This window comes from Sphaeramia orbicularis, chromosome 5 (genome assembly GCF_902148855.1).
Source record: "Sphaeramia orbicularis chromosome 5, fSphaOr1.1, whole genome shotgun sequence".
Lineage (NCBI taxonomy): Eukaryota > Metazoa > Chordata > Actinopteri > Kurtiformes > Apogonidae > Sphaeramia > Sphaeramia orbicularis.
This window is the reverse complement of record NC_043961.1, coordinates 27,642,522-27,660,062: the sequence shown is the minus strand read 5'-3', so window position 1 is coordinate 27,660,062 and position 17,541 is coordinate 27,642,522. Positions and strand designations below refer to the sequence as shown.

Genomic DNA, 17,541 nt, shown 5'->3' with positions numbered 1-17,541 from the left:
TAAAAAGTTGAGAAACTGCAATGTATTGATAGGATTAATGCAGTGGTTCCCAACCTTTTTTAGCTCGTGACCCCATTTTAAAATCACAAATTTCTGCCCACCCCAGACATTCATAACTGAGACTTTTCTTTTTGTTAAAATTAATTTGTTTTTGATCATGTAATAGTTTGCTATACTATGTTGCAAATAAGCATTAATTTTGGAGGACATTTAGTCTATATAATGTATATTATTGTGGACTGAGGCAGAAAAGCCAGGTGTAGATTACTGCACAAAGGGAGAATTTGATTTTCCTTGGTCAGGATATGTACAGTCAGTCCAGCTTGTATTTACAAGGATGACAATTAATACTGAACAAACAAGAACCCAAACTATGAATTATGAAAGAGCTGCAGCATCTGAAACTGACCACAATGAACATTTGACAGATAAACAGTACCACAGTGCTTCAGTTTCAGCTTCACAGTTTGTCATGTCTTTTATGGATTGTGATTGTCTTTTTATTAGTATGTTTTTTATTAATTACTAGAAATTTCAGGCGACCCCATTTGAATTCCAGGCGACCCCATGTGGGGTCCCGACCCCAAGGTTGAAAAACACTGAATTAATGGTTCAAAAGTTTTAAAACACTAAATCAGTAGATGCTTTTGATCACCAGTGGCTGTTTAGGGTTTTGAGGGTTAAAGTATATTTTAAAATGTGATTATTTATGCAGAAAATAAGCATTCCTTCAGTGTGTTATTAATATAATTGTATTACTGTTTTCTTGGGTTGTATCCTTTTAAGTCCTAAATGCATTACAAAGGAAAAACTGCTGAGCTTTTTTGTTTGAGTCATAACATTATTACAATCTTGTGTGGAAATTTACAGAAATGTTAATTTTACATAGTGAGTCCTTAATATGGAAACAGGATATAAACTGACTCATGTGGTTTCCTGACAACAAAAAGGATGCTGCAGCTGGCAGGAAATAGAAAACAAAGAAAAAAAGGGAGGGAAGTTACAGAGATACAGATGAGGCATCATGTTAGCTGAAGTATCTGCAGCGTTTGTGTTTAACCCATTTGTGTCATCTTCTACAACATTGATTCACCAGTAAAACCAGTGCAGTTTGATAAATGGCAGTTGATTGAGACACTTAGTATTTATATATTTGCTGATAAAGTCATTTTTTCATCAGTTTTCTCTATTTCTGATATAATAACCCTCAGCTTTAGTCTGAGCTTTTATGAACACCCATATGATCAGTAAATTAAATAAAGGAAAATGTCAGATATTGACTAATAAAAAAAAGCAAAATACAGAGGATAATTTTTTTTATTTTCTTTCCACAAATGCATTGTAACAGAATAACAATGAATACAATAATTAAATTCTTTTTTAAAAGTATGGTATGAGTTTGATAAATGAAAAAAAAGCATCAAATGTTGACTCTATTCTTGTTTGTACTATTTCATGTAATTTTTATTTTTATTATTTCTTTTAATTTTTAAATTTTGTAACTCGCCACCACCACCCCTCTTCAGAGGACAACTTTATTTTTAATTACAGCTTGTGTTTAAGTAACAGTCTCAAACTTTATATTCACATGTTCATTCATTCCTTGCTTGTACACAGATACATAGAGGGAGGGCTCATATAGACAAAAGTGCACAGGGACAGGACAAGACAAGACAGTGGGACAAAACAGACATAAGACAAGAAAGTGGGACAAGCCAGCTAAGTGGTTGCTGTTGAAAACATAAGAGGATAATATTATAATAAATGTTGATAAAACACTTAAGAAAGGTTAAATAAAGAGAAAAAAATCACTTGGGAACTACTACAAAAGTAACACTGGGTCTTTATGGGTTAAGTGTATCATCTAAACCTATGTCTTATATTCCAATAGTTTGTGCAACTCCATATACTGGCAGTCACAGTGTTGTCATGACGAGATGTAACCCATACTTTGGACTCTGAAAGGATTAAGCCAGAACAGGAATGACTCAAGTGGACTGAACATTTTGTTCTTGATCGTTCCAGATAATCTGCGTTCCCTGCCTTATAAATATTCTTTTTTATGAGTATCTCTGCGGGGACTGACCTGCTAAGGAGTTGTTTGGCAGTCATTACATGTTTATCCCTTTCTCATGGAGTTATAAACTTTCATCCACTGACTCAGAAATGACTAAAGTTGTGGTGCATAGAAAGTGCGTCAAACAGATAAAGCATGCTACAAAATAAAACGGCAGGACAAATTATATATTGTGTTGTTCTCAGTAACTAAGTCATGATTCTACAATGAGTATGTGAAATACAAAGCACGGCCATGTACGACTCCTCAAGTGTGAAGAGAAATTATAGCAACGAAAGTAAAGTCAGCAGAAAATGACATGTTTGAGCTCAGTCGCGTCCACTATAAAGGTTCTGTCCTTTAAATAGTTGTCAAGGTTTCATCAGATTTGTCTATGAAAGCTTTACTTCCACTCCTGCCTGTTCTGTATTTCTGTTCCTCCTAGTTGATAGCAACACACATTGCACATTATTTGCTAAAACAGGAAACAGATGAAGATGACTCCTGATGATTTTGCCGCTTTCTATGTCAGCAACTTCAGAAAAGTGTATCACATTAGTGGTAAATGCAGATCGTGACTCTGTGGTAAGTTGTGTTACAGTGAGGAATGGTCAGTATGTGGATGAAGCCCAAAAATGACTGGAAGGCGTTGTTTTTTCCTGAAGATTTTCAGACAAAAAACAGCATGTAAGGAAAAACACAAACTAACTGTTGATGATGGGAATTCCTAGTAATTTACTAGGTTTACTAGTCGTAAACATGGACAGATTAATCTGTGCTGATATGCCATTTTACTAACAAAATAAAATCTAATATTAAGCCTCTTAACTGGGAAACTGGGAAAATATTAGGTCCGTTAGTCTGGCCTTTTTGGTCCAGACTATCAGATATTAGTTTGATTCTAACTAAATGTGCAGGTGTGAATCCTCAGGACCACAGTGCAGTCTCAGTCCTGCTCAAACTGAACCAAGGTTTGGATCTTTTACAGTGTGAAAATATGTTTTTGATCATTCAGGCATTTGGACCAATTACAGGAAGTTACAGCAATTCACAGCAATTATTGCAGAAGATGGAAGAGGAAAGTTCCAAATGATGATGATGATGATGATGATGATGATGATAAACTTTATTTTGAACACGGGTAGGAATAAAATAAATAGCCACAGTAAAAATATTCCAATACGTTTAGAGCACACATAGATAATGACAGCAGGACATATTTACCTGCATCCAAAAATTGCAATGTGAAACAAAAACATGAACCTTATTTCCAGATATGAAATTGCTGGGTTAATTTCAGACATGTACGATCGGGTGTCAGTGTCAAAATGTCACCTCACAGCACATAAGGCCTTCCTGTGTAGAGTCTACAGGTTCTACCCATGTCTCTGTGTACTCTGGCTTCCTCCCACCTTCCAAAGACATGCACTGTAATAAGTTTATTGGTCAATCGCCTGTAGGTGTGGATGTGAGTGGATGGTTGTTTGTCTGTATACAGCTCTGGAAAAAATCAAGAAACCACTGCAGTTTCCTCTGAAATCAGCATGTCTGCATAGCCATTCCATTCATGTGTCTGTTGAGTTCCAGAACACCTTATTCTACTTAATAAACACCTGATCCATGTCTTATTTAATAAGAAGCAGTAAAAACCACTGCTGTGGCCATCACTATCGTCTTGCAGTAGGACTAGCTGGGTGGCAAAAACAGTGCTATTAGCACTGCAAAGTAATTGGAATCCAAAAATAACTATTGAAAACTACTGGACTTCTGCTCTGACAATGTTCCCAAACTCTGAGGACTGGTTTTTCTATCAGGACAATGCTCCTGGCCTCAGCTAGGTCAATAAAGGTGTGGATGACGGACCACCAGATGAAGACCCTGTCATGGCCAGCCCAATCTCCAGACCTGAACCCACTTTGAAATCAGTGGTGGCTGCTCGTCTTTCAGACAGGGGAAGCTCATTGTCGGCTTACATAAAAAAATAAATAAATAAATAAAAAAGTCAAGTTATTTAAACATAAATTCAGCCCTCCATTCCTTTTTAAGACAATGGTTGTATCGTACCAAGTAAACAAGAAAATGTTGAAATTATGTTAAATTGAAACAAGGAAGTACAATGAGTGTGTTTTATTTACAGTGCAAGAAATTAACAAGTAATTTCATAGTGGTTTCTCTCTTGACTTCACAGTAGAATGCACAACGGTATTAATCTGAACTCTGTCAAGTGAAGGAGTAGATCTCAAACTAGCTGTCAGTCAAATGGGATTCAGCCTTTCAACTGATCCTCCAATCAGCATGTGAAATCCTGGCGTCCAGCCCAGCCGAGCTCCGCCCACAGACCCATTCACCCCCAGAGACGCCCGGTGTCCGGGGGCGGGACAACATTGTGGCATTTATCCAATTACCGTCCAGTTTTGAGGCAATGAAAAAAACTGTTCCACTCAGTCCCATTGAAGTGCATGGATGCTGAGCGTCTACGGGCAAATGCACTGAGCAGAGATCGAATGAGAAAACAGCGCATGTATGAGAAGTGAACAAGTGATCAAGTCCGCTGATTTGTGATAAAGCTGATTCTGAATGCACTCGTCTGTGAGATGAACGTGTTCTAACACATTTGTAGGCAATGAAATGTCAACACAACCGTACATATTTAACCATTTAATTTTCATAATTTTAGGGGAAGCCGGGCTTCCCTTGCAGTCTATGAGAAATTGTCACTGTTTGAAAACTTCTGGAGGAAGATGGATGGTCACAAGCCATGGAACATTGCTGAGCTTCTTGAATTTCTCTGCCAGGAGCTGCATAAAGTCACCCAACAGCAATGGTGGAGAGCCAAGACATGTGAAAGCTATCACTGAAAATCAGGGTTATTCCACCAAATACTGATGTCTGAACTTTTCCCAAGTTACAACATTAGTATTGTGTTGTTTAGAAATGAATATGAACGGATTTTCTTTGCATTATTTGAGGTCTGCATTTTTTGTTATTTTGACCATTTGTCTTGTTCTGCAAATACGGGCTCTAAATGACAATATTTTCATATGGAATTTGGGAGAAATGTCGTTGGTAGTTCAGAGAATAAAACAAAAATGTTAATTTTACTCAAACACATACCTATAAAATATAAAATCAAGGAAAGTGATAATTTTGCTGTGGTCTCTCATTTTTTTCCGGAGCTGTATGTCTGTTTTCCCTGTGATGACCTGCTTACATGTCCAGGCTGTGCCCCGCCTTCACCCACTGGTATTTGGAATAGGTTCAATGACCATTTAGAGGATTATCAGTTGAGAAAATGAATGAATAAATGAATGAATGTTATCAGCCAATTACTGAGCTATGAGCATTTTCCTGCCCCAAACTATCATCATATATCAGCCTTAAAAAATACCTTATTGGCCGACATTCAATTACTAGAAAACAAACCTCCACAGGCTGCTCTGTAGACTCTTCAACACTTTGACTTGGATCATTTATTTTAGACAGAAGGTGAAAAGTTATTTCTCCTCCCTACCCTTGGAAAATTCTGATTTAAGTTCTGCTGTTGGCTCCACTAAGACAAACCTTCAGGTGTAGTGTGTTGTCTCGGTGAGGTTTTCTGAGGACATATGATACCCACCCTCCACCACACACTCACATCTTGACACCAGCTGTTTTGGCCACTAATGCGATTGTACAACTGGTCCCATATACGCCACTGTGGTCCTGTCCCAAAGTTTGCAGCAATGATAAAAACACAAATACACATTTATAAGAATTACATGAAGCAGTTTATCGTTAGGTTTAAGAGAAGAGATGCATTGCATAAGAATGTCTTCATCTACATCTAAATTTATCAAAAAATATGACTATTGCTTTATCAAGAGGAAATGAAACATACAATGCCGTAATTACAGAAATAACGTAAGAGGCAGCTGAAAGCAGGAAAATAAAGATGAGCTAATAAGGTAAATAGTTGAGGATTTAAAAACCTGCATAAGAAGATATGATTTGTTTTTAAGTCTATCACATAAATACACTGTTGTCCATAAAGTTGGAATAAAATATTTTTCCTCTTCACATGGAATGATTGTGACACTGATTTATTGTTGATAAATAAAGTGTAACTGGGACTCAGTATGTAATCATTAAACCCGGTCAAAGGTGAATGCTGGATAAAAAGAGAAATGTGAAAGGAAGCAAAATTAATCCACATTTATGGGCAACAGTGTATTTGAAAACATACACAACCAATTAAAAGCATTTCCATGTTTCAAAAATCACTGTATTTTACCTGACTGTATAATTAGGAATTTAACTTAAAGGTGCATCAGTACACTTTTGGTCAACAGGGACAGAATTCCAGCACAAATGAATGAATATATATCATTAATACAATATTAATAGCTCATAAAGTCCTCTTTCATATGTATCAGAATACACCAGACCCTCTGTACACATCCTGTAGACACACAGGGAAGTTTTGCATATACTATTGTATTTGTGTTTTCAAGTCAGATCAAGTCAGATCTGGAGCAGGATGGAGAAAAAAATTTTCTTAGTTTTCTTTCATTCTGATGTGATTTTATTTATTCATTTATTTTTACATTACCATTTAGTTAGTAAATTTGATAATGGAAGGAATCCATCATCGTCCTCCCCTCTCAAACAGGAGGAGTAGCACAATACATCAACATGTTTGTTCCAGATGTAAGTTTTTCTCCCAGAGAGAATAACTGAGGAACTGACAGGAACATGGAGATGGAGTGTGTGGAACCTCCTGTCGTTTAGACCAGTGTTTCCTAAACTCTTTTTTGAGGGGTGTTTTTGGTGTAGTGATCGTAATGTCCATCTGTTGGTTTTCATTTCAGTGTGGATTGTGTTCACTATTCTGACTACACTAATCCTGAGCTCATATGGTTCTATCAATTTGATTCTGTGTCATCAGAGAGATCATAGAGTTCAGCTCCAGCCTGTGTCCTCATCTTTTATGCACTGAAGTATATTCAGATTCCTTGAACCTGATTACTCTCTTCTTCATGGTAGAAACTGAAACACCCAAATCCACTCCCATCTTTCTTTGAGGAACATTATTTTAAAATATTTCAATAATTTTCTCACAAATTTTTTGACGCACTAGTGATCCTCAGCCTATTTTTCCTGCTAATGGACTAGACTTTTCCTGGATGATGCTTTTGTTCATGAATACAATAACCTTTTCATGTCACCTGTTCCATTTCATTAGTTACTTACTTAGTTAGTTGCCAGTGTAACTCATTATTCTCCCTAAATACATGATCCTGCTCCAACCTTTACCTGAATGTGTTTCTGCCTGAATATGAAGGTTTTTATTTACTGTTTAAAATGTTAAATGTTTATAAATGTAAATGCAAATGTTAATATTGCTGACTCCTCTTAAATATGCCTTTTCCATCCATAATAATTATTTCTTACTTGGGCTTTGTTACAAATGATTGTGGCCCAGTTACGAAACATTGGAGAACAAATTTGTGCAAAAATGAACAAATTTGTTGGAAATTTTGGAAATGCATATGAATTTGGCAGCCCAAACACCATCTCCTGTGACCCACCTGTTAGTCACAGTCGAGCCTTTGGTAATGGATGCTTTAGTTCAATGGCCACATACAGCATAATATGATCTCAAATGGTTCGGACCAGTAAAATAATAACATAATAACCTAGAAATAATGTCAACTTCAAACTTTTCTCCATAGATAAGTTTGTCCACAAACTATCCTTTAAAAAAGTGTGAATAACATGAACAACTATGAACAACCAGAAATTAATTGAGAAAAATATGTGTAATGTTAACAACGTTATGCTGGTAATGTTACTGAATGTTACTACATGTCCACTTTGATCTGTAAGTTAATAATAATGATGGATTAGATTTATATAATGCTTTTCTATGAACATATACCCAAAGCGCGTACAGAGGATCCATTATTCATTCGCTCTCATATTCCCCCTCTGGTGGTGGTAAACTACACATGTAGCCACAGTTGCCCTGGGGCAGACTGACGGAAGCGTGGCTGCCAATCTGCGCCCACGGCCCCTCCAACCACCACCGAACATTCATACACATACGCCCACACATACAGTGTGAGTAGTAACACTGGAGGCAAGGAGGGTGAAGTGTCTTGCCCAAGGACACAACGGCACATGGACAGAGCGGGATTCTTGCCACCAACCCTTTGGTTATTGGACAACCCGCTCTACCATCTGAGCCATGGCTGCCCCAAGTTGTAATGCGTATATATGTAAATGATGAGTTGAGGCATAATATTGTTAAAATTGCACTTATTTTTCTTAAGACATTTAAGGTTCATGGTTGTTCAGTTTATTCAGATAATTTATAAATGTTAACATTTTCATGCAATTTTACTTTTTTATGGAATAAAACAAAGAGAAAATTTTGGAGTTGTCATTATTTTTAGATGTTTATGATAAAATTGTATTGGTCACTTCAGATCGAATTAGACCGTATGTGGCCCCTGGACTAAAATGATTGTAAATATCTTTTCTTTTTTCTTTTTATCTTTCTTTTTTTTTTTTTTTAGTTTGGTTTATTTCGAATATGCAACAAGACAAAGACAAACTAATCGTACTTAGTCCTTAGAAATAAAACAGGTAGTAAGAAGTCATGGAAAAAAATAAATAAATAAATAAACTTATACATATACATGACTTCTTTTGCACATTCGAAAAGGAGTGGGAGGAAGTATAATTCATCTTGAATGATAATCTTGATGATAATCTTGAATTGAATGATCTTGAAAGTTATTTTTGCATGTCACAAATTCATTGAATCCTTTGGTGAATTGGTTTTGGCCCACATATCGTACGTTTGACACCCCGAATTTAGACACATAATTGATCTGTGATACTTACAGCACTGCATTAACACCAAGGATCAGAGTAAATAGTAATAAATATCCCAGACTCTATGACCCTGAAGGATTCGTATGCCTGTGTTAGAGGGATATTCTTGGTCTGGGTGAGTTCTTTGTTTCCTGAGTGTTAAAGTGTGAAGCGAATCCCACTACTGTAACCCTGACTGCAGTATTAATGTGTCTGGTGGAGCTGCACGTTGTCTTTGAACAGCTGTATGATTTAAGAGCGGACGAGCTGGCAGTGGGTCAGCTGGATCCTGTTGTAATCCTCATTCTTCAGAGATGGGTCATCGTAGCCACAGGCCTGACTCACGCTCTGGGCTGAGTTAAAAAGTGCTGGAGTGCTGAGAGAACAAACAGTCTGCTGTGGGACTCTGCTGAGCACATCTCTACCTCATTGCACCAGTTGAGAATATCTGGGTCACAGACTGTTGGAGATGGACTACACTGGGCTGCTGGTGCTGCTACTAGTGCTCAGCTTCACTGGTACTATTTCTGAAGTTCTGCAATGGACTGAATTAGAGGAAGCAACGGTAAGACGTACATTTACTTTGTTGTTCATAAGCTGCTTTTGTATTCATAGCTTCACAAATGTGTTGTGTCATAGTGTTTGGTGTTGCTTTATTAATGTTTCATTGTTTGCCTCCACTTTCTCAGGCTTATTTAAGGCAGTATGGTTACCTGAGTGACCCTATGGATCCTCAAGACCCTAATTATTTGGAGGAGGTTGTTGAAGCTCTCAGGTAAAACTTATTTGGTTGCTGATAATTGAAGATAATGTGTTAACTTTATGAGTCTGACCTGTTTTTGTTGAATGAGTTTGCAGTTGTTTGATGTTGTTGTTTCTCCAGGGTTTTCCAGAGAGTGAATGATCTGCCCCCCACTGGAGAATTAGATGATGCTACCCTGGAGGTCATGAGGCAGCCCCGCTGTGGCATGGAAGACCCCTTTAACAAGAAACAGCACAGATACAGAGTCATGGGTGAGTAGTGAAATACTGTCATTCAACAGAGAAAATACAGGTGCTGCCAACAAATGTACATGTGAATAGCTGTTAAGCTGTTTTTTTTTTTTTCTAGAATGGTGCAATTATTGTCAATACTTCTAGAATTCATACTACATATTTTCTTTTCCTTTTTTTTCTCCCGCATTTTATTCATTTTTACAATTATACATGATAACAATAAACACAGATCTAAACCATGACGAAAACCAACAACCAAAACACCAAACCCGACAAAGACAGAACATTAATATCTTTCACAACAATACCACATAAAAGGACAGTGCAAGTACCCTCAACTCAGATAAATAATCATTAAAAGTATCAAAGGGAATCCAAAGATAATATACAAGACTGGATCAGGATTTAGGAAAAAAGAACTGAGAAAATTGCCTATTGAATTGCCTATCTGAATTTATAGTCTTTCAGCTTAATATTTGTGATGATGATATGCACCCCCTCACCTGGTTCCACATGGTTTCACTTCTAAAATTAGTGTCATTATTCACTCCATACCTAAGAGATGTGCTATAGAGAAAGTCTTCGATTTGTGAATTTTCCAGTTTGACAAAATCCTTCTTTTCACAGCCAAAAAGGCTAAACCAACTATATTACATATTTTCTGACAAAATACTCAACTGTCTCACTGTCTTTATTTTGAATAAATCCAGTGTTCAGTTTCTGATTTTGACATTTTCTCAGTGCTCTATGTGTTTTTACATGTTTGATGGAATCCAAAGTTTTAACAAGAGCAGTAAAGTGTAATTATTGACTACTGGTAACCTATGTTTAACACCTAAAGGGACAAGGAGGCAGAACACCATACTTATTTACACTCAGCTCAGATATTTTAGGTGTTGTCATGGATTACGTGTTAAATAGTAGAGTTACACATTAAAAGTAGAAGTAGTATTTGGCTTTACTGGACTGTAATATAGAATGCAATGAATTTAGACATGAAAATGTACATGCTAAACAACGTAAAATCTATAAATGTGTTGTATTAATATGGAACAAAAGAGACGAAAGACTGTATTGCATGTACACTTCAAAGAAAAGTCACACAACATTTCATTGGACCGCCTTTAACTCCATCAGAGATACATTCATACCTCCACCAGGAGGTATTGTGATCACTTTGCTTTGTGTGTTTGTTTGTTTGTTAGCAACTTTATGGGAAAACTATTGCAACCATCTTTATCAAATTTTACCCACAGATAGGCCTAGGCCCTGGGACGAACCCATTAAATTCTGGGCCAAGTAGGCCAAAGTCAAGGTCGCAGCAAGGTCACAAAATCTCAAATTTTCCTCTCTCTCATCATTGAGCAATTTTCGAAAATTCATAAAAAATTCAAAACAGCTCCAATTAGCCTCCAATTTGATACACCCATAGCTTATAACAATATCTTGTATCTCGTACAAAATTGTCCAAATCCACTGTGGAATGTGAACTCTGTGGACATTTCAATTTAACATTGAAAATCCCCACACATTTTTCATTATAACTCAACAAATATTGATTGGAATTTAATATAATTTGACATACACATGACTGGTACCAAACTTCAACTTTTTCCTGTTGTATGGAACAACCTTGAAACTGTTAAATTTAAAAAGAAATAGTCGATCCACACATGCACACTGTTCGGGTGCTTGGCGGAGGTTTGCATTCTCTGAACATTTGTTCATTTATTTATTTATTCATAGAACTTTTCAACATTTAATACATATAACACTTATAATTTCAAGTAATGTGTTCATAATACAAAGACTGATGCTGGACATGGTAAACAAACACCCCCCACACCCCCAAAAAAAAGGCAATACAAACAAGACACGCATAACAAGACAATTAAGACATGGGATGCATTCTGGTACATTTAAGTAAGTAAACAAATAAACAAACAAACAAACAAACAAACAGACAGGTCGATCACAATGTAAAGAACTGAAATGTATTTACAGTTCCAGGCCAGGTAACATTCACATAGTAGAAAAGAGGCTCCCATATTTTGTTAAATTTGTTAACAGAGCCATTTAGAGTGCACCTACATTTTTCTAACTTTATATTCAGCATGATCATGTGTTGGAGGTGATGAGTCCTTCTTTATTCATTTTTTAACCAAGATCTTGTATTGATGGTAGAAGAGTCAGATTACTGTGTAAAGTCTTCTCCAGCAAATCTCGAAGAGTCTCACTGGGGTTCAGGTCTGGACTTCAAGGTGTCTAGTCCATGTACAACATCTCATGCTTGCTGAACCACTATTTCCCAACTTGAGCCTTATAAATCCTGGTGTTGTCATCTTGGAATACATGTATTATCAGGGAAGAAAAAGTCCTCTGATGTTCAACCCTGGTTATTCAGTATGTTCATAATCAGCTGACCTAATTTTATGGCCACATAATGTTACTAAACGTAGACCTGACCAACTGACAGTCTATATGTATTTAATGTTCTGTATTTGATCACAAATCTAGGAATTAAGAAGGAAAAATGACACAGACAGCTTTACATCCCCTACTCAGTTAGGTACACAGTTGTGTTGTGGTGACTTATACAATCCTTCTTCTTTCTCAGGTCGCTGGAGAAAGAGGAATCTGACGTATCGCATCCACAACTACACACCTGACATGAAGAAGATAGATGTGAAGACAGCTATCCGCTCTGCATTTAAGTACTGGAGTGATGTGACTCCCTTGAACTTCAGAGAGGTTGACTTTGGCAGAGCAGACATAAGGATCTCCTTCCATGATAAAGATGGCTACTGCCCTGTGCCATTTGATGGACGTGGTGAGTTTGAAAGGTTTTCCAAACAGACTGTAACTTGGCCCCTGGAACACTTAGTTAAACTGTTTCTTTCTGTCGTCTGCAGGTCATGTACTAGCACATGCTGAGTCACCAGAGTCTGGTATTGTCCATTTTGATGAGGCTGAGTTCTGGACTGAGGGGTCATACTATGGCACTAATCTGCGTATTGTAGCTGCCCATGAAATCGGACACGCCCTCGGTTTGGGTCACTCTCAGTTCAGAAGTGCTCTGATGGCACCGGTCTACTCTGGGTACCGGGTCAACTTCAGACTGCACTCAGATGACATAAAAGGCATCCAGGCCCTGTATGGTGAGTATGTCACCACTAACCCTATGATGATCTATTAACCCATAAAGACCCAAACAACCTCCTTTGATCAAAAGCATCAACTGATCTAAACTGTTGATCCACTAATCCTATCAATACATGTAAATAATTGGTGTAAAATGCAGTTTGTCATCTTTTCATGGTCATCAGATATGACCCATTTGGATGTTCAGAGGCTCCGTAATTACCGTGGAAACACTGTCATCTTCTACAACATTGATTCACCAGTAAAACCCATGGAGTTGGATAAGTGACAGTTGATGAACACACTTGGTTTATGTTCAGTTAATGCTATATTTAACTGAAAAGGTCTCATTTTCTTCATTTTTTTCTGTTTTGATACAATAACTTTTGACATTACGCTGAGCTTCTATGAACTACTTCATGATCAGTCAATTCAACACAGGAGAATGGGATGATTTTCAGTGAAAAAAAAAGCTAAATACAGAGGATAACATGATAATAAATAGTGATAAATGACTTAGGAAACGTTAAATAGAAAGAAAAATTCATTTGGGAACTGCCACAAAAGTCACACTGGGTCCTTATGGGTTAAGAATGACCCCTCACAGTGCGTTTATTTCCACTGTGGCTGCTCTGTTTTACAGGCAGACACATCACAAGTACTTTGGCCAGTCCGACACCTGCAGACGGTACCTTTCCCACAGAGAGCACCCATAATACTGCGAACATCCCTGACCCCTGCACTGCCACACTGGATGCCATTATGCTAGGTAAGACACAACACTGCATTTAAGTACAAATTTTAAGTTTTTTACACGTTTTATGCAAGTTTACAGTATACTGTACTGCACTACATCTGAAAGGTAAATATTGTCATTTTTACAGCACTACATTTATTTAACTTTTCCGATTACAATCTCCAAATGTATTGATTTTAAATGTTTATGATTAATTTAAGGATTAAATTGGTAGAAAATTACACATTTTTCTCCTTAATCTTGGAAAATGCATTGCCCTTTTTCATTGTTACCATGTATTGTTTATTATATATATTAAATTATAAAAAGGTTTATTTGGGTACTCCACAAACATACGCAACAGCCTAAATTTTTTTACCTACTAAAGTTGGAACGAGGTAAAGTACAAGCACAAAAAGTTTAAAGAATTATTGTGCTGCTAGAAAACATTCTGCTAAAACTTCCTGTAAAGAGCTTTTAAATATAAACTGTTATTTGCACCATTTCGTTTTTGCTTCACTTTGTCATATTTATGGACATATATCCATCTACATGCCTCAGCTCACTCCATCTAAAAACACAGGAAAGTGTTTTAATGATGAGCTGTCACAAAGACCAAACAGTAATATTGGTAATAACACAACACTTAATGGCAATAACTAACTTGAAGTACAGTATATGTAATGTTAAAAAACAAACAAACAAACAAACAAACAAAAACTGCTGTGTTTTTCACTATCAGAGATAAACCTGGCTCATACTTCTTCTTAATCTTGGAAAATGCATTGTGACAAAGCTAAGAACAGGCCTGATTTTCTGACTTACTCAACAGTTAACTTTTTTAGAATACATGTTTTCACAGGACTTCAACACTACAAACATATAATTCTAAAAATAACACATTCCTGATGATTTAACTACACAACAGTATATAAAATGAGTCAAATGAGGCTCGTTGTGAAGCATTTACAGTAGCAGCTGTAAAATGAATCCACAAATCATCATATATAAAAATAAAACACTGAAAAAGACAATTTTACTGCACAATGACTGCACTTGCTTTTCATACTTTGATGCATTTTGCTGATAATATTTAAAGAATTTTATTAGTGATGCATGGAAGCACAACTGGCTTATATTATATTATATTATATTATATTATATTATATTATATTATATTATATTATATTATATTATATTATATTATATTATATTATATTATATTATGTTTATGTTTATGCATTTGGCAGATGCTTTTTTCCAAAGCGACTCACAGGGGAAAACCAATTAAATCACTCAATCAATCAAATTTTATTTATATAATGCCAGATCACAAAAAAAGTTATCTTATGACACTTTATATATAGAGTTGGTCAAAACCAGACTCTAAGCCAATTTACAGAAACCCAACAGAATCCTCCAGGAGCAAACACTTGTGACTGGTGACAGTGGTGAGGAAAAACTTCCCTTTAACAGCAGAAACCTCGAGCAGACCCAGACTCCTGGAGGATGGCCGTCTGCCTTGACCAGTTGGGGTTAAAGAGAGAGGGTAAAGAAAGAGAAAAAGAGAGAGCGATAGAGATAGAGACTGGGGGAGAAGGGGGGAGTAGGGGGAGACACATGGAGGCAGTTGAGGATAAATGAGTGGTGATGATGAGGGCAGGGAAGAGGCAGGACCACCGCAGCAGGTCCAGAAATAATCCTGGAAGAATCTGTGATAATCCTGGGAAAAACCTTTTTAGAATATTTAAGATGGAATGTTTGAAAGTGTTAGGATAGGAGGTGCTCTCGGAAGAGCTGGGTCTTCAGGAGCTTCTTGAAGATAGGCAGGGATGCCTCTGTTCTTGTAGCAATAATATTATATTATATTGTGTATTAATTGTGTGTTGCCTTCAAGGATGTATGTATATATTTATCTAATTATTTTTCTGGTATGTCAATATAGGTAGGTGTGTGTGTGTGTGTGTGTGTGTGTGTGTGTGTGTGTGTGTGTGTGTGTGTGTGTGTGTGTGTGTGTGTGTGTGTGTGTGTGTCTGTGTGTGAAAATGATAAGTGAGATTAACTATTTACAAAAGATCCAAGGGACCTGATGTTTCATACATAATACTTATAGGAGGCTAAAAGTTAGAGTGTCGTGTGGAGAAGGGGTGGGATTAAATAAGTCATACTTCCTCCTGCTCTGTCAAATATGCAAGTGAGGCCATATTTTGTTTTCATGTATATGTATACATTTTTTATGTTTTCTTGCAATCTGTTTTATTTCTAAAGACTAAAATAGTATTACTTTTTGTTGCATATTCGAAATAAACAGAAACTAATTAAATTCTTTTATATAAATCTTGCATTTGAACACTTTTTCCACCACAGGGATAAGTTACAGTCTAGATATTGTTATAGAACATACTACAGAACATCTAAATATGTGGCTTTACATTAACTCATGATACATAAAGTCTCTCTGTTCTCCTGTACCAGGTCCATGGAGGAAGACATTTGCTTTCAGTGGTGACTATGTGTGGACCATCTCTGATCTGGGACACAACACACCAATAAAGATTGACAGGCTGTGGAAGGAGCTCCCTGGAAACCTAAATGCTGCCGTGTACTCTCAGAGAACAAACAAGACGTACTTCTTCAAAGGTTTAACTTCTGTCAACAGCTCCACCTTTGTTCTGCTCTTTGTCTGTCAGTCCAGACACTTTGTAAATGTTTGTACTATTTCTGGTCTTAGGAGGGAAAGTGTGGAGGTACACAAGTTTCCTGCTGGACTACGGCTACCCCAAACAGGTGAAACGGATCCCTGCTGGTATTGATGCAGCTTTGTACCTGGAGAAGAATAAGAAACTGGTCTTTATTAAGGTGAAAACCTCAGAACATGAGAAACAGATGTATTGTAACATGTGCCTGCATCTTTTTTTAGTGCACACCATTCTAAATTTTCTATTTCTGCAGGGTTCAGAACACTGGCAATTTGATGAGCTGAAGTATAACGACATGGGTCTCTACCCCAAACCTTTGAGCATGCTTTTCACCGGTGTCCCATCAAGTCCAGATGCTGTGTTCACTTGGACAAATGGCAAGATCTTCTTCTTTAAGGGAGATAGTTACTGGCGTGTGAATGAGATGTTGAGAGTGGACAGAGGGTACCCACTGAGCAAGGGGGAGCGCTGGATGAAATGCTAGGAATCTACCAGTAGAGGGCAGCAGATACCAAGAGGCCTAAAGCAGGGTGCTGGTTCCACTCCAGGGGCACTGACAACCATCAACCTCAACATTACCAATTAACCATCAGTTACCGTCACAGAATCTACTGTGAGAATCATTTGTTTTCACTGGATTTGATCATAACAAAGCTACTTCTGTTCCTAGGATAATCTAATTTTTGTGAGGCTTAGTTCATGAACACAAATGTGTGTTTTTGTGACTGCGAGAATTATGTAAGCTTTTGTATGATCTCAGAGAGAAATCAAGGGAGGTCTTGTTTTTTTCTCTCAAACACATGTGTTTGATTATGTGTCTTGATACTTTCAGTAAGATGTAATATGATGGAGTTTTCATTTTCTGTTCAGACTTTTGTAAACAATCAAATGACACTTATGTATGTTTTTGCCCTTAATTGTTGCAAACTAAACATGTTGGTTTTCTTATAAATCACACTGGTCTGTTAAAATGTGTGATGAAAGTCTCTGCTGGAAATCTAACATTTTTTTGCCATTAAACAAGACATAACGTCAGTTGTAAAATTACATTTAGA

At 36.9% G+C, this 17,541-nt stretch overlaps 1 protein-coding gene across 1 annotated transcript; it reads left to right on the top strand.

Annotated features, from left to right (window-relative positions):
• The first annotated feature begins 9,287 nt into the window (after positions 1-9,287).
• mmp19 (matrix metallopeptidase 19) lies at positions 9,288-17,535 on the top strand. Its single transcript, XM_030134302.1, has 9 exons — positions 9,288-9,479; positions 9,604-9,689; positions 9,798-9,928; positions 12,528-12,740; positions 12,823-13,068; positions 13,695-13,820; positions 16,263-16,427; positions 16,519-16,646; positions 16,740-17,535. The coding sequence occupies exons 1-9, from the start codon at positions 9,384-9,386 to the stop codon at positions 16,968-16,970; spliced, it is 1,422 nt and encodes a 473-aa protein (XP_029990162.1). The 5' UTR covers positions 9,288-9,383; the 3' UTR covers positions 16,971-17,535.
• The last annotated feature ends 6 nt before the right edge of the window (positions 17,536-17,541 follow it).